This window comes from Mustela lutreola, chromosome 6 (assembly GCF_030435805.1).
Source record: "Mustela lutreola isolate mMusLut2 chromosome 6, mMusLut2.pri, whole genome shotgun sequence".
NCBI classification, from domain to species: Eukaryota; Metazoa; Chordata; class Mammalia; order Carnivora; family Mustelidae; genus Mustela; species Mustela lutreola.
Window position 1 is genome coordinate 139,257,323 of NC_081295.1, and position 18,605 is coordinate 139,275,927.

The 18,605-nt window shown below is 41.4% G+C and overlaps 1 protein-coding gene across 12 annotated transcripts in view; it reads right to left on the reverse strand.

Moving 5' to 3' along the window:
• Positions 1-6,120: 6,120 nt before the first annotated feature.
• Positions 6,121-18,605, reverse strand: part of CAGE1 (cancer antigen 1) — a 46,691-nt gene continuing 34,206 nt past the window's right edge. For 7 of the 12 annotated variants that reach the window (XM_059179201.1, XM_059179204.1, XM_059179199.1 and 4 more), the window contains 3 exons: positions 13,054-13,122; positions 10,056-10,095; positions 8,674-9,849 (listed from right to left, as the gene is read on the reverse strand). In XM_059179201.1, the coding sequence (XP_059035184.1) occupies positions 9,652-9,849; positions 10,056-10,095; positions 13,054-13,122 (307 nt within the window). In that variant the 3' untranslated portion in view covers positions 8,674-9,651. The other 5 variants (XM_059179206.1, XM_059179198.1, XM_059179202.1 and 2 more) reach the window with 4 other exon arrangements.

The window sequence follows — 18,605 nt, forward strand, 5'->3', positions numbered from 1 at the left end:
TCCAGAAAATAGACATTATACAGTACTCAGAATTACCTCTTCTCTCCTTTCTGGACCAAGGATAGCTCACTGACTCCTTTCCCTTCAGTGGACTTATTTCCAGTGGGGAGGATTCTCATTATAATTAAAACGAGATTCCTAGTAGGTCTGTCTCCCCAGTTCTCAGGACGTGTTTAGACAGAGCCCGAACCCGTAAGGATAATCCAGTTCAGGCTTAAACTGGGACTGCCACACCAGGTATTAAATGATTACTAATGGACTTCATTTGGGACTTGAATTTTAGATAACCATCTGCTAAATGATCATCAGGGACAAATAAAATGTGCCTATTCCGGATGTGATAGACATGCAGAATTTAAGGAAAATAAAAACATACAAACAGAAAACAAACATATGTGACTATCCAATTGGTATAAAAATAAAAAGTAGTTGCCTGTGCATCAGGGAAGTAAAATACCCTTATCTGCATGCTCAAAAACCTTGTATTATGATCTTCAGTCTCCCTATAATAAGCATTCCCTTGGTACCCACCCAGAGCTCTCCCACTTAGTTGGTTCCAATCCTTGATTCGTGGAATTAAGAATCTCTCCACTAATGTAAGGGGCATCTGGCTGGCTCAGCCAGTAGAGCATGTGACTCTTGATCTCAGGGTTGTGAGTTTGAGCCCCATGTTGGGTATAGAGATTAATTAAAAATAAAATTTAAAAAAATTCTACTAAGTTATTTAGATCTTTCCAAATATTTTCCCATGCTCTCCCGCTCTTTCACCTCTGCACCTACCTCTCTAAAGATCTTCATTTTCCGGGAATATACCACATCCTGGTTATTCTCATTCCTATGGCTTAGGCAGATCTACAGTTGATTTTCCAGTTTTGGCATTTTATTCCCTTGGAATTTGTAGAAGCAGAGCCATCTTTTCCCCTGATTACTTAAGAGTTCCCCTCAGCATCTTTGGCAAATGGATCATTAAGCACCAGTTTTTGTTCTGTTATATTCCTCCAGATCACCACACAGCTGAGGAACTTTCTCATGCCCCATAAACTTCTGCTCATCTGTTACCTTGTTAGTGGGACTTACCTTCACTGCCTAATTTAAAATCACAGCTCTCCAACCTTCCCTCCCCCACACTCTCTATTCCCTTCTTTCTATTCTCCTTCATTCATAGCACTTGTTAATTTCTCACACAATATATACAGTTGGTTATGTGTCCTATTTGTAAACATCTTGAGACCAGGGATCTTTGTGCCTTTGAGTCAATGTTACAGAAGAGTGCTCTCTCTGTAGTAACTCAGAAAATATTTGTTGACTTTGTTGTATTGCAACAAGTGACATCTTTTCTCCACAAATTTACAACCTGAGTTTAGTTGAAGGCTTAATAGGAAATGAAAAAAAAAAAAATCAAGGAAAAAAAAAGTTATGTTTATTGCATGGTAGCAAAGACTTAAGTGTTCTTTCACCTAGCAAGGGCTGAAGAAAAGAATTGGCTTTTTTGTGCTATCCTTTATCCCTGAAAGAAAATCCTCATGCAAAAAGGACACTACAGGAAAAAGAAATAGAAAATAAGGAAGACTTTCAAAGGAGTCCTGGCTCTCCAGCCCGGCTCCTCACTGAGAAGGAGGGCTTATATTCCCTCTCTGGCCTCTCAGGCATTCGTCCCATCTGGTTCTCTTTCTACACAATTCACAGACCTCCCCAGATCAGATTTCCTTGAAAAGAACGGATGGACAAAAGCTGAGTCACCTGATCACCGTCCACAAAACCCGCCACTTACCTCCATTTGTACACTTGGCCTCTGACCTCCATTCTGTTAAGATTAGAAATGTTTATAGTCCCACAAAGGGCACCCACCATCTGTAGTCTTTGTCCTATCTCCTGCTCAGAAATGTGTGATTCTAAGACTAGCTCTCTCTTCTTTACCTCATAATAAATTTCTATTTCTCCAATTCATCGTTCCGGTCAACATCCAAACATACCCATCTTAAACAAAACTCCCTGTGGCCCCTGTTCCCCTTCAGCAACAGCCTCATTTCTCTGCTTTCTGATTCAGTAAAACATCACTATCTCACCTTTGAATCTTCTCCTCCACTTTTCCAATTAGGCTTTTATTTTCACCGCTAAAACGTCTCCATCTTGCTAAACCCCAAAGTCTTCATCTGAGCCCTGCCGTCTTTCACGCTTGTTTTTCTAGGTGCAGTGCAAACTTACTCTCCCCAGTTTTCTTCCCACTTCACCGGGCCCTCCTTCTCCTCTGCCTGCCCCCTAAATGTAGGCTTGTTGGAACGGATATACTGTGTAAGGCTGGAAAACTTATCAGCTCCCATTCTCTGAGAGGGCCTGGAAGACACTCCGTCTACCAAAGAAAGAGGGAATGCACAGGTAAGAAGGGCTCCAGCCTCACTGAGATGAGTGGTGGGCTGACCTCTGGGGCCCAACTGAGGGTTAGAGACGCTGTTACAGAATGGGGCTGATTACAATGAGGACGAGAGGATGAAAATGAATGGAGGCCAAGTGGGACCCCCCCTTGACCATCAGAAACAAGGTAGGCTCAGTAATCACCAGGAGCTGCAAAGTCTGAACAGGGGAGAAGAGTGGAGAACAGGCAGGAGGAGTAATCTGGAGAAAGACAGTGGTTACTAAGATCAATAATACTACCCAACTTCATGTTAACTTATACCATTGAAGAAATCAAGAAAGATAAAGAGGAGGCTGAGGGCAGTTGCCCAGTAAAGTCACGATCCCCTCCTCACCAGGGCATGAGCCAATTTTCAGTTCCAGAATCCCGTAACTGAAGAGAAGCCAGGGTGCTATGATGAGGAGCCCTGAAACACCACAATTTAGTGAATGCGCCATCTTTCTTCAAGGGGGCCTATGGACATTTGCTCACAGTAATCGTGCATGGAGTAAAGGGGAACACCTAGACCTTTGGAGGATTGTTGGACATACAGTCTGAACTGATCTTATATCTAGAACCAACACAGCCCCATTTTAGGGTAGAAGTATAAGGGAGCCAGGCAGTAAATGGATTCCCAGCCTGAGTCCAGCCAACAGTGGGTCCTTTAGGTTCTCAGACCCACCCATATTTGGTCCCTCAAAGTACAAATGGAATGGGCATACTTAGTGGTTGAAAGAACCCTTCCATTGGTTCCTAGGGGAGTCATCAAAAGTATTGGGATAGGTGTCTGGGTGGCTCAGTCGGTTAATTGTCCGACTCTTGGTTTCAGATCAATTCAAGCCCCGAGTCAAGCTCATGATGAGTGTGGAATCTGCTTGAGATTCCCTCTCCCTTGGCTGCTCCCCCATTCATGCATGCTGTATCTTTTTTTTTTTTTAGGAAAAAAAAAAGAGTATAATGAGTAGGAGAAGCTAAGTGGAAGCTTCTCAAACTGACACTACCACTTCCCTTTCCAACAGAGATAGTAAATTAAAAGCACACCCAATGTGGTGAAAAAATAATGAATACTGTTATGCTGAAAATAAATGTAATTAAAAAAAATAATTATAGAAACAATGTAAAAATGCAAAAGTTTATGCTAAACTGTGGTTACACTGATTGAAAATATACAATACATATGTATATATATAAAAAAAAGGCACACCCAATCCCAGGGGAAGGGGAAGGTGTGTGCCACTCCCATAGTGGTGGTGGGCTCTGTCAAGTTCCAATTTAGTTTGCCAGCTGGCCGCTCCGAGAACTAGATGGATTGTGGCAGGTAACAGTGAAGTACAGAAGTCACCAAGTAGCTGCCCCAGGGCCTCATGCTTTAGCTCCGCAGCTGATCATAGTTTGTCCTATTAACTCTTCTCTTGTATGTTCCCCAAGAATAAGATTGACCAGAATCCTGAGGAAAAGGAGCCATAAGCAGTGACTGACTGCAAATAGGCTCGAGGAGCTTTGTGGAGGGGGGGCGGCGTGTGATGGAAATATTCTAAAACTAGTTTATGGTGTTTACTGCATGACCTTAAATTTACTTCGTCAATCACTGAATTTTACACTTAACGACAGAGAATTTTTACAGTATGTAAATCATCCTTCAATAAAAGGAAGAGTATATTTAAAGATTTTATTTATTTGTCAGTGAGAGAACACAAGCAGAGGGAGAAGTAGGCTCCTACCGAGCAAGGAGCCTGATGCAGGACTTGATCCCCAGACCCTGGGATCATGACTTGAGCTGAAGGCAGATGCTTAACGGACTAAGCCAACCAGGCATCCCAGGGAGAGTATATTTGAAAAGATATATTTATTAGTTGTAGTAATTCCTTGTACATTTATGCACTGTAGTTTTTATACTTACTTGTGAAATAATAGAGACTATATATACTGGCCTCTGCCCTGGTTTCTGGCAGAAAGCACCGGAAACTTTTGTATATTCTTTCGTTGGGTTCTGTGCTCAGACCAGACTCTGCTTGGGATTCTCTCTCTCCCTCTGTCCCAGCCCACTCCCTTCAATAAATAAACAAATGAAATCTTTTTTTAAAAACTTTTAAAATATATATATTCTAATTGTTCTTTGTGCAAGCTTGGCCTTGCTAAATACAAGAGGATCTGTGTTTAGTTTCACAGCTTACCTGAGGTACCATCATGAATTCATACTGACTCTCAGAGTCCTTTGTAAGTATTTCAGAGTGGAGCTGCTAGGTTTGAATTACACACATCACTGGCTCCTACCCAGAGTTTTGTTTCTATAGGCAAATATCAATATCTTTTAAAGATAGATATAATATACAAAATATTTACATTTTTGCAATAATATTAACACAGTCTTATAATTGTTCTTAACATAATGTCACTATGAATTCCTTTCTTACAACAGCTATTACGGGGAGGCTGGGTCTTGAAACTAGATCTTATGATTCCGTGGTGAGGGCTCTTTTTCCTGAAGCACACGGTCTTCCATGTGCTGTGGTTTAGAGAAGAGGGTCTCAGATCAAATAGAGGAGAGGCACCTGGCTGGTTCAGTCGGTGGAGCATGCGACTCTTGATCTTGGGGTTGTGAGTTCGAGCCCTACATTGGGTGTAGAGATTACTTAAAAATAAAACCTTTAATAAACAAACAAATAAATACACTGATTGCTTTCAGATAAGGATGAGGGTGATATTTAAATTAGGCATTGAAGGGTACAAATGTGTTAACTACGAGGAACTGGTTGGTGGGGGTGGGGAACGGAGGAAGTTTCGCTGAGTTAGGGCAGGGAAGGGCATTCCCAGAGAAGGTAACAAGATGGGCGAAGGCACACAAGGAGGATGGGGCAAGAGCACGTAAAGCAATAGGTGTGGGATTACAAAGTAAGAATTTGAAACTGCGTCCTTAAAATATAATTCAGTAAATTATGGTACACACGACACACACACACACACACACTCCATGAAATATTATACAGCCTTTAAAATTGAGACTGGCATATTGAGAGAGCCAATATAAAAGAACATTCATCCAGAAACACGATGAGTCGAGATGCCTGGTTGGCTAAAATCAGGTGCTTTGTAAACTGTCAATCATTTCTCAGAAGGTATAACAGGGCATGAAAAGAGCAACCACGACATGGTTAGAGGACTGCAGGCAGGATGTTTTTCAGGTGAGAGCAAGAATTCAGTGACGAGTTACAAACTAAAGGTGGGAGAGAATCAAAACAGTGGACGAGGCAAGTCCTGAAGAAGATGCAATGGGTCCAAATCACAGGAACAAGGAACTAGAGGGAAGGAGAACCAAGTGGAGAGAAAAACAGAAATTGTGAGGCAGAGAGGAAATTGTACCTCCTTGTCATATCCTGTGATGAGACCCAAAGCTGTGCTCTGTGAAGGTAGAGGCTGTGCCTATTTCAAAACTTCGCCTCCCCTTTTGAGCCTCCAGCTGCAAGAAGAGAGTGAAGCTTTCAGCCACGAGCTCCCACTTAACGACAGCACAGCCCCTGGCTGCCCTGCGTATGCCTATCCTGATTTCCTTTCTTCCATGCTCAGCAGAAGAGATGTCCCTGTTTCTGAGGTGCTGGTGAACTGGGTCTCTCTCTTTCCACTCCTAAAACTTGACTCAATTAACCCTGCTCTCCCCTTCATCTTCAGTCCCTTCTCTGGCCTCTGGATCCTTCTCCGCGTATATGTAACGACTTCTTAAATATCTCCTACATGTTTCACGGCAACCTCACACGCAAGCTATCTTTACCTGCAAATCAGCTGTCCCTCTTGGGTTCTCTACTTCAGTTAGGACAACACAACCAGAACCCTGCTAGGCTTCCCAGGATCCTCTGTCTTTTAGCTCTGCAGCTTACCAATTACCAAATCCTTTTCACTTTACCTTTGACATCACCGGGCATCCATATATTCCTCTTGATTTTCACCGTCATGAGTTTAGTTTCTGGTATCTGTTTTCCTTGCCTGGAGCCCTATAGATGTCTCTCAACAGGTGCTCCCGGTTCTGGCATCATCCGTCACCACCCTACCCTTCACCCCACTTTTAGGGTGAACTTTCAAAAGGCATATCTGACCACATCACTCCTTGACTTAAAATCTTTCAGAGCTTCTCATAAGGATAAAGTTCATATTTCTTGGCAAGGCATACAATGCTATTCATCATCATCTTCATCTCCTGCCACATGAAGAACGTGAGTTTTATTTGTTATTTTTTTAAGATTTTATTTACTTGTCAGAGAGAGAGAAAGAACACACAGGGGGAGCGTCAGGCAGAGGAAGTGTGAGAAGCAGGCTCCCACTGAGTAGGGACCCTGATGCTTGGTTCCATCCCCAGACCCCGGGATCATGACCTGAGCCAAAGGCAGACGCTTAACCTACTGAGCCACCCAGGTGTCCCAAACCTGGGTTTTAGACACGACTTGTGGTTCAGGGGATGTAACACAGCGTGCTCTGAGTGTGCCTCTGTGTTTTGAGTGTGCTGTGGCTTTCCTCTTCGTGACTGGGGGCTATCCAGTCACGATAGATCTGGCTCATGTGTCACCCTCTCTGGAAAATCTTTCTGAGTTTCCCATACATAGTCCTGAGCCATTTCATTTATGCTTCTAGAGCACCCTGGGCAGGTACGCCTGCACCCCACTCTAGAATAGAGTCTGTCTCCCTCAGTAGATGACGTACTCCTTGAGTATCTTTGCCTGGTTATGTTGTGTCCTTGGCATCTAACACTGATGCTGTCACATCATTTATTGAAAGTCTCTAAATGTTTATTGAAAGAAGCACAGAATTAGACTCTGTGTCCTTCAGTCAGGTACCAAAGGAGGTACATTCATGTTGAGACAACCTGTGGGTAAAAGATCATAAATGTCGAATAATGTACACGGCAAATGTAAAGCTTATGCATGCGCTCGTTTGCAGACGACCGATCTTAATCCTTCCTTTCCAAGTGCTTCATCACATTTGTGTGTGGATCCCAGAACTGCCTTAGCCATCCTTACGTTAATATTTGCCCTTCTCCTATCGTATTTTAATTTTTCTTAGAGGATCTCCTAAAACTATTAATAAAAATGTATCTTTTAAAAAAAGATTTTATTTATTTATTTGACAGGCAGAGATCACAAGTAGGCAGAGAGGCAGGCAGAGAGAGGGGGGGCAGCAGGCTCCCCACCAAGCAGAGAGCCCAATGTGGGGCTTGATTCCAGGACCCCAGGATCATGACCCAAGCTGAAGGCAGAGACTTTAACCCTCTGAGCCACCCAGATGCCCCAATAGTGTATCTTTTTTAAACTTGAATCACTTCCAAAACTTTCAGTGCTTAATGTTCTGAAACACAGCACTGTCGCAGTTGAGATGGGCTATGCATTTCTCATCGTTCATCTTAAAAGGTGTTGCAATTTGCTGAATTTTGTGAAGTTCACATTTAAGATTTGTCTTACAGAATTCCTCAGCAAAAATGATAATAATAATAATAATAGCTTTTATTTATTCAGTACTTCCTTTAAGGCCAGATATATATTCTCTGTATATTTTCCTCTTGTACTTACCTGAGTAATTTAAGTGCAAAACTAATTTCAGCAAGCTATAATCATCTCTTCCCTTCCAATAGTTGATTCAACAGCTACCTCGCCATCCTGGCTTTAAGATTTATCAAAAGAATAATACACATGCATGTATATTTGTTTTTCTGATACATCTCACAAAATCAGTTGCTGCTGGTTCCTTTGTTTAAATTCAGAACTAATTCGTAAAAACTGTGTTAAAGGAGAATTATGAGGGTTACATCTTAGACCAGTCCTCTCCTTTCGTCTGGGTTTTAATTCCAGAGGATTTCAGGATTGGTGTCTTAAAATTTGGTTGGTAGTAGGAAGAGCCTGCCTGCCTAGAGGGAAAAAGGATCTCCTCCACGGGGAAACAAACAGTTGAAATGAGATAAATTACTATTTTTATGTGTCATCCGAGAATTGATAATATGGAAGTGCTATTCTGTGTGAATGAAAATAGACATTTGGAAAAGAAGCCACCATATTCCCCTGTTTGTGCTAAAGTAGAATATGGGAATAAATTAGAAGAAAAGTAATCACATTTTTTGGAATGTAAAATTTTTATCATTTATGTAGATTTTAATGTATTATTTATATGATGGACCTGGGTTCTATACTTGGTAATAATGACTCTGTTCCTGGATTGGTTGACAAAAATGATTAATGTTTAATCTTCAGTCCTGTTTAATCTAAATAATTTATATTTTCTTCTAAAACAACTGGCATCTAAAAATGAAAGGAAAAAAGTATATCTTTAATTTTTAGGAAACACAGGCATTCAGTGATAGAACAGCTGATTCTTGATTCCATGTGGAACTCTTGATTATACATACAATTCTTATTCCATAAACAGCTAATTCTGAAACACATGGAAAAGGGGTACAACCTATAGATAGATGAACTTCTCAGATAATACCAATACTATATTTTAATAAGGATTTTTGTTTGTTTCAACCTTTTTTCCATTAAGGAACATGACAAGGAACAAGGATGGTTGAATTTCCTCTTCCTTAGTTTGGTTGCCAGTTGGCAGAATGAAGACAAAGGAACAGAACCAAGAATCTATGTGATTCAGGAAGTGACTCATCAGTACAATATAACGGAGAGCTGGTAGTGTTAAGGTATTCTCATAACTCAACTATTAGAACAGCTGGGGCTCAGGGGGGCATATAGAGACATACCCTTGGATTGTACCCTCTTCTACAAAGCTATGCCAGATATAAATCATGGGTTTTCATGAATACATGCGCTCGACCCAGGGTGGGACAAGGGCAACAGTGGCTGTAACTTCTATTAAGAATTACTCCAGCATGGGTAGCATTGGTAATGGGTCCTGAGTCTGCCTAACACTCCCTCCTATTTCATACCTATTCTGGGGTAGGTGCTTGGGAATACCAAAATGAATATGAGATAGTTCCTGCACTCAAAGGGTTCCTGTCAAGTCGAGCTTGAGCTGGCAGATAAGTTTGTAAGGTGGGAGCTAAAGTAAGGGGACACAAGGAACTGAGAGGGGGCATTCTTGGCAGGGGAAGCTGTATAGGCAATATCAGGAAGGCATGAAAATAACCTAGCATGTTTGGAAAGGGGCAAGTGGTTTGATATGGTTGGGTGTATGGCGGTGAGAAGGTGATAACGAAGCAGTGAATGAGAAGACTGGATAGGAAGGCAAGGGCCAGGTCAGAGAGGATCTTATGTGCTGTGTTAGGGAGCTCAAACTGATCCGGAATGCAACAGGGAACCATCGAAGAGTTTTACATAGGGAAGGGGCTTCATCTTATTTGCTTCTGAAAGATCGCAGTCTGCTCGGTGGAGGATGGAAGGAAGGGCCCCCAGCTGGAGGCAGAAGCACCAGTAGATGACTGTCATCCGCCAGATAAGAAATGATGAGGGCCCGACATGAAGCAGAAGCTGTAGGGATGATGTGAAGACATACAAGGAAAATTTCAGAGGGAGGGCTTCCCAGTTACAGGACTTATGATGATCAGAGGCCGAAGAGGCCTCGTCTGAGGGCAGAAAGGAAAGCTAAGCTGAACATTCCTGAAATTTAATCTTGTGCTACTGTCAAATTACATGGAGATACAACATTTTTTATAGCAATCATCAATATGACTTACCGTGGTCAAGGACTTTGGGTGATTTTCTAATCTTCTGGGCCTGTAGGAGACAGAAGGAGAATGAGGTAAAAAACAAAAAACAAAAAACCAGGTGGTGGCAAGAAGGGCTTAAACAGTGAACCTAATGAACAAGGACCGCATTATTTGATAAATCCGTGCCCTCACTTTCAAGGAGAAATTGCCACTTAGGCTAGAACTATCAGACCCTAAAAGATGAAGCTTTTCAGTGTATGTCATGTACGGATCAGTCTCATTGCAATTGAATAAACATACTGAGCCACGGTCTTGCTATGTTTTAACATTCTCATGGATTTCTTTAGCATAAGATTATGGCTCCTTGAAAGTGATGAAGAACTAGAGGCAAAAAAAAAAAAAAAAAAAAAAAAAAAAAAATCTGAAATTATTAACATGCTGGGCTCGCTCTTATCTCCCTATTTCCCAGTCTTCCACTCCTAAACACAATCAGCACCAGGAGTACCGTAATTCTGAGACAGCGTGGAAGTAGTCTAAAGCGCGTTCCCATAGTTGAATTTCCTGAGACCCATGAGAAGCTTCAAGGATGGTGGCTGAAGGCTCCCATAAGTCTCCAGTTTTCTAACAAACAGCTTTGATCAGCTGGAAAGGGCCTTGCGAGGTCTTTGGCTCAGCTTCCTCCCCACCCCCATGCCTGCGCTTCAAGGCCAGTCTAAATCTATACAAAAGGGCCTCAAATCCACTTTATAATTGGCTAAGTATCAGTGAACAACTATCTGAACTAGTGAAATGTGTGAATTTATATACTAATTTTCTTATTTTAAAATGATTCTGGGGGAAAAATATGCCACACTTTCTGTCAGCAACTCAGAGAAGACTCATTCTCAGTTTAAATCAGCAATTACTGAGCATCTGTAATATGCCAGGCATCAGATCATGTTCTTTCATCTTAGGGGAAAAAAACCCCTCATAGTTAACCTATCACTTTGCAAACACGAGTATAAATCTGCTAAGGAGTTTTAATTTTCAAAACGTAGTTGTATTGCAAAATAGTATGCTGAACATTCATGACTTGCAATGAAGTCCAAATGCGACTTTAATGTCTGCCTCCTGTTTCTACTTTAGACTTTCTGCACTCAGGGAAGACTTTCCGCACTCAGGGGAGACTTTCCTTTGCCATCAGCTGAATGTGCAGCAGGCCTAGTGAGGTTTTGCTTACTCTGAGATAAGGTCAGTCTTCCCTGTGAGGCAGGCACACAGTCTCAATTTGGTAAGCAGAATGTCCAAGACTTAAACGTGAATCCTTTAATCATCATTCAAAAGTAGGATTTCTCATCCCCTCCTCTAAGCTAAGCCTTGTAGTTGGTGGACACCATCTGCTATGGGAGGTCAACTTCTGCTCTCTCTAGGTTTTTGACCTTGTCCATTTGCAGGAGGAGGGAGAAGCAGCAAGGTGATAGTTTTATTTGGCTTGGTGGCTTCAGAGTCCCTGGGCCTGGAAAGTAGCTAAGCTGAGTCTTTCTCTGTGCAGCTAGCCAGGGCGAAGGACCTCTGTCCAACAGTTGCCCTTGACTGAGGCTGATGCATCTCTCCTCTGGTGGTCACTTGATACTCCTTCATCAGCCCGTAAGAATCTGGTATTCCCTTGCTGCCTCTTGCTGCTGGTGTTCTTCCAGGTGGCGTTGGGCAGAGCCCAAGATAACTCAACTCCCTCCTGCTTGGTTCTTAACAAACTATCACACACATCTTTTGTCCTGGGGACAAGCTCAGAGAGAACAGGTCACCCCACACAGCACCTCTGGGGGGCTTCCATGGCTTGCTTTGTTTTTCTCAGGCAGGGTGTATCACTGATTCCCTGTTCCCCAAATTTTAAGAAATGCAGATCAAAGCTCTCCAGGTGATCTTCTGGAAACCCCCTCACCAGGCTTTCAATAAGAGGTAGAATTACTTGGGGGCGATGGGAGTCCACAACATGACAGATTCAAAGAAATGTTTTTTCTAGTCTTCCCTACTCTCCACAATTTTTATATATGGGATCTGGCCAAGAGATACAAGTCATAAAACAGGTTCTTTGAAATTTCCTTTAGAAACCCTACATACTGGGAAAACTTACTCTCACTTTAAGAACTGGTGACTGGGGGCTCCTGGGTGGCTCAGTTGGTTAAGCGACTGCCTTTGGCTCAGGTCCTGATCCTGGAGTCCCAAGATGGAGTCCCGCATCAGGCTTCCTGCTCAAAAGGGAGTCTGCTTCTCCCTCTGACCCTCCACTTCTCCTGTGCACATGCTCTCTCTCTCAAATAAATAAAATATTAAAAAAAAAAAACCCAACTTGTGACTATTTTATTAACACCTCAAGGACTAGGCCAGGAAGAATCCCATTTTAATATCCTACTGTGGTCTTAATCAACCCCATACAGTTTGTGCATATCCCTTGCAGCATCAAATCCACAGAAATAATGGGTGGTAAGTTTAACATTAGTATAAGAAAGTCTGGTCATAAAATACAAATGTAAGCTGTTTTGCTGTAGATGAAATCTTAGATCATAATCTTTATGGTATCTTCCTTAGAGGAGATTATAAATTCCATGAGGGTAGGTATTCTGACTTTCCAATTCAAGTCCTACCAAAAACATTTATCAAGCAACTATTTCATGCTAGGTAAAATACCAAGAACTTGCATATAGTTTATCTTAAGAGAAAGGAAAAAAGGTTTTTTTAATGTATTATCTATGTACTTATTTTTTTATTTTTATTTTTAAAGACTTTTTAAAAATTTATTTGACAGACCAAGATCACAAGTAGGCAGAGAGGCAGGCAGAGAGAGAGAGAGAGAGAGAGAGAGAGGAGGAAGCAGGATCTCCACGGAGCAGAGACCCCAATGTGGGGCTCGATCTCAGGACCCTGGGATCATGACCCAAGCCGAAGGGAGAGGCTTTAACCACTGAGCCACCCAGGTGCCCCTATACTTACGTTTTAAAGTTAAAGACATTGTTATTTAGAAAAAAAGAGAGAGAAAAAAACTTACCGTGGTTTTCTTGCTTTCTCTCTAGGCCTCCTAATTAAATCTTCCAAATGTTTATTTCTCTTTTCTAAACTGAAGGGAAGAACAATTGAATTTTATGACTAAAATTGACTTTTCCAAAGTAATATTTTGTTGGATGCACTGGAGGATTTGAGATGAATATAAATGGTGAAGGTAGCTTTTTGGCAAAGTCTCTCATCCATCTACTTCAGTATACGACAATCTGGGATTTGTTCCTAGCCACTCCAATGATTTAATCCGTCTCTCCCTTTAGGGGTTCCAGTAGTGAGGAGGGAAAGCAGACCGTGGGAAACCCACGAAGTGACAGTTCGATATCCTATTCATTTATACACACTGTGGGTAGAGAACTGATCCCTGCCAACATAATCCTGGGGGTAACATGTTAAAAGCACAGCCCCTGAATTGTGAACTGCTTGAATGTGGGGAAATACGTAACAGTGTCATAGGAAGGATCACAGCACTCGGGGGCCTGCTGGAGATTTACTTGTGTTCTACTTTAATGCCTTCCAATAAGAGCGATACTAGCAGGTGCCTCTAGGAGGGCAAATTAATTAAAATAGTCTCTTCCCAAACTCGCTTTCCCAGCCAGGGACAGTTTATCACTTTCCTGAGGCTGCTGAACAGATTTCTACAACCCTGGTGACTTGGAACAAAGCACATTTATTCGGGAGGTCAGAAGTCTGAAATCAGATGCGCTGGGCTAAAATCAGGGTGTCAGCAAGGACGTGCTCCCTCCAGAGGCTCCGAAGCTGTATTCTTGGCCTTGCCTTTTCCAACATGTCTGGCTGCCGTCCTAATTCCGTGGTTCCTGGCTCGTCAGCACATTGCCTTTTCGGCCTGTCTGCTTGCTTGCTTGGTCATATGCCTTCCTCCCTCATCAAATTTCTCTCTGCCTCCCTCTTATAACAACAATTGTGACTGTCTTTAGGGCTCCCCTTATAATCCAGGATAATCTTATCATCTCAAGATCCATCATTTAATGATGTCTGCAAAGTCCCTTTTGCCAGATAAGGGCACATTCTCAAGTTCCAGGGAGTGTGGCTATCTTTGGGAAGCCATTACTCAGCCTACCACAGAGATAGGAAATTCTCTTGCTGAAGTCATAACCGCAAATGCAAATGCGTATGGAAGAGTCAGGCAAGTATGTGAAATGAGTGCAGCCAGCTAAGGGAGGATTGGGGAAACCCAGAGAGCATATCCCCCTATTGTAGAGGCCTCTTCTAGACAACAGGTTTGAGCAACAGAAAATTGGTCAAGGCAAAAGGGCCAGAGGCGACCCCAACCCCTGAAATGAATACACACAAGCCTAGGAGGCAATTCACCTCGAAATATCCATAAGCCTTCACTAACCAATGGGCTATTTACAACCAAACACAGTTTCCCAAAAAGGGAAAATTCCAAATGTCCCATACCTCATTCCTTTTTCCTTTAAATACGGCTCCCACCCATGGCAGGCAGGCTCTGCTTTGATGACCTGCCTATTGCTTCTCTGCAGTGTATTCAGTTGGATTTACTGAATAAACTCCTGTCTCCTTTGTTCTGCCACCAGTGAATTCCTTCACAGCCTGAGAGCCCCAGCTTCCGCCATATCAGGTCACCCCACGTTTGGGGGCTCCCATCTGATGGGGAGAGACACCACACCTATTATCTGCCTGAAGGACAGAGTTGCTCCTTGCCTCTTGCCTGATGTTGCCTAGTGGGAATGTTACAGCAACAATGGCAGATCTTACTTTTAAAGAGGAGATGGAAATCGAAATTTTTTATAGGAAATCTTCCTTTTTTTTTTTAAGATTATTTATTTATTTATTTGACAGCGAGCAAGAGAGAGAGAGAGACAGAGAGAGACAGAGAGAGAGAGATCACAAGTAGGCAGAGAGAGAGGAGGAAGCAGGCTCCCCACGGAGCAGAGAGCCCAATGCAGGGCTCGACCCCAGGACCCTGGGATCATGACCTGAGCCGAAGACAGAGGCTTAGCCCACTGAGCCACCCAGACATCCTGGAAATCTTCCTTTTTAAATATTGGCAATATTTCAAAAACAAGCATTATTTGGGCAAAACAAAGCATATGTCTCAGGATAAGACATGCATGGTGGCGTTTTGAAGCTTCTGTATTACTGTCCAGAGATATCAGGCTTTTGTTTTCCAAGGTTAGAGAGGAGACATTGTCCAATCCAGGAGGAGATGACAATCTTAAATAGGCCTTCTGTTTCCAAACAGCTTGAATCTATCATTTTGTCCTTCTTTCTCAGAGTTCTTTTGACCATTCTATGGTCCTTTGAATTTCCATATGAATTTCAGAATCAGCTCGTCAATTTCTATTTTGAAAGCCTGCTGAATTTTTATTGAAATTCCATTGAATCTGTAGATCAGCGTGAGGAGAAATGAAGGCTTCACAAGAACGATTCTGAAGAGCCATGAAAAGGCGTATCTCTTAATTTAGCTCAGTCTTCTTTATCCTCTCTCTACAGTGTTTTATACTTTGTATAGTCTTTCACATTTTTTGTCAGATTTATCCCTGTGTAATTCATATTTTCAGTGCTTTTAGAAATACTTTTATTTTTTTAATTTAGATTTCTGATTGCCCATTGCTAGTATATAGAAATACTATTGATCTCATGTTTTGCAACTTTGTTAATCTCTTAATAGTCTTTTTTGTAGGTAGGGGCGCCTGGGTGGCTCAGTGGGTTAAGCTTCTGCCTTGAGCTCAGGTCATGATCTCAGGGTTCTGGGATTGAGCCCTGCATCAGGCTATCTGCTCAGCAGTGAACCTGTTTCTCTCTCTCTCTACCTGCCTCTCTGCCTACTGGTGATCTCTCTGTCAAATAAATAATAAAAATAAATAAAAAATAAAAAAATAGTCTTTTTTGTAGATTTCATCAGATTTTCTACACAGATTATCAGGTCATTTAAAAAACAAATTCATGAGGGTTTTGGAGGGGCGGGAGGTGGGGGGTTGGGTGAGCTTGGCGGTGGGTATTATGGAGGGCACATATTTCATGCAGCACTGGGTGTGATGCATAAACAATGAATTCTGGAACACTGAAAAGAAATTAAAAATAATAAAAAATAAAAAAAAAAAAAACACCACAAATTCATGGGCGCCTGTGTGGCTCAGTCACTGTGTCTGCCTTCAGCTCAGGCCATGATCCTGCGATCAAGCCCTGCATCTGGCTCCCTGCTCTACAGGAAGCCTGCTTTTCCCTCTCCCACTCTCCCTGCTTGTGTTCCCTCTCTCTCTCTATCAAATAAATAAATAAACTATAAAAAAAAAAATTCAGGGGTGGCTGGGTGGCTCAGTGGGTTAAAGCCTCTGCCTTCGCTCAGGTCATGATCTCAGGGTCCTGGGATCGAGCCCCACATCGGGCTCCCTGCTCAGCAGGGAGCCTGCTTCCTCCTGTCTCTCTGCCTACTTGTAATCTCTGCTTGTCAAATAAATAAATAAAATCTTAAAAAAATAATTATTATTTAAAAAATTCATTTACTTGTTCATTTTTAACTTGAATGCCTTTTATTTCCTTCCGGTTGCATTGGGCAGAACTTCTCAGTACAATATGAATAGAAATCATTTCTGAGCTTGAAAAAGTATTCAGTCTCTCATCCTCAAGTAGGACTTTAATGGTATTTTTTTCTATGGACTCTCTTCATCGTATTGAATGAGTTCCCTTCTGTTCTTAGTTCGTTTGGTGTTTGTATCAGGAGTGGCTCTTGTGAAATGTTTTTTCTGTCCGATGATCACATGTTTTTTCCTTTTTAATTTTTCATGTGTTGTTCTATGTTAACTGGATTACTTCACATAGAGCTGACCCCCCCCCCCATTTTTGCCCATATAAGGTAGCATTCACAGGTTTAGGGATCAGGATGTTTTTATCTTGTAGGGAGCCATTTCTTCTCTGCCATGATTACTGTTCTGACATTTACTTTTACCTCTTCTTTTTCTCATGCCAACATTTTCTCATTAAAAAAAGAAAAAAGAAGTCAAAGAAATACAATGGAATTGTGATTCTAGAGCAGTGTCAATGCTCTTTTAATATGTACATATATGAATGTGGCTATTTTGTTGGGGTTACAAGTCTTAAAGGTTAACAGTTGTTCACTTTATTCTCTGTGATCAAGATATATAAACCACGGATTTTTAAAAAGATTTTATTTATTTATTTACTTGGAGGGGAGGGGGAGTGGGAGAGGGAGAGAGAGAATCTCAACCAGACTCTATGCTGAGCGCGGAACCTGACTCAGGGCTCGATAGCATCACCCTGAGATCATGACCTGAGCCGAAACCGAGAGTCGGATGCTTAACTGACTGAGCCACCCATGGATTTTTAACTGGGTGATGGGCATTTAAAAAAACCTATGGATTTTTAAAAGCATGTTCAAGCCAAGAAAATATTATTGATCACACTGTGTTTAGACTATAATGGAATTAGGAAGAAAGGTTATGGATTTACACTCTGGAATTTTCTGTGACTTCTGATTTGGTTTTGCACAGGAAAACATTTCTAGGGACTTCACATGGCTAGAAACCACAGGTGCTGTGAAAGGGCAGGAACTTTTATCTGTGAATGCAGTGTTGTCTATAAGAGACATGCATGGCCTTGGAAGTATGCTTCAAGGATGCAGTAGGTACTCTGGATGATAAACAGTGAATACATTAATGTAAAGGACACTGACAAATGCCTTCAAAGCCTATAGACTACGATGGTCCACGATGGACCACGATGGGCAGATGATAAAAATGGAAGATCACCTAGAATAACAAGGTAGCATGGCTGGAGAATATGGGAGGCCAGGATAGGAAATGAACAGACTTTTTTAAAAATAACCCTCTACCTATTACTCCATGGGTATTATACTGTGTCCCACTAACTTATTCTTTAATCTTCCAATAAGGACGAAAGTTTCTTCCCAAAGTTCATGCATATTTTTTTGTAGGGAACTTTTGTTTGCTATTATAAAGAGAGTTTTAAAAATTGGACTCATTTACAACATGTTGCTCATGTACAGAAATTCAATTGACTTTGGAAGTTTTTCTTGTAATTGTCAATTTTGCTAAAGTCATTTATAAATGTCAGTAATTTATCTGTAGATTGTTTTGGGCTTTCTTTGCAGGCAATTATATATCGTTGGAAAATAATGAGTTTTGTTACTTTCATCCCAACCTTTAGGATTTTTTTTTTCTCTCTTCTTATAGCACTGGTGAGGACTGCTAGCATATCGCTAAATAAAATTGGCAACAACTATGGGTTTATCTTGTTGCTGATTTTTAGATGAAATACTTGGGAGTGTATCAATTGATTATTATATTGGCTTTGGTTTTTTTTTTGGATGGAGGGATGGGAATGTAACTTTTTATCAAAAAGTAGAAGATTTCCTTTCTTGTATTTTTGTTATGAGTTCTAAAAAAAAAAAATTCTTATTGTATACTGCTGTAGAATTCCTGAATGTATTGAAATGATATTTTCTCCTTTAATCAGTTAATGCGGTGGACTTTACTAATAGACTTTCTAATACTGAAAGATTTGTTGCGATAAATTCAA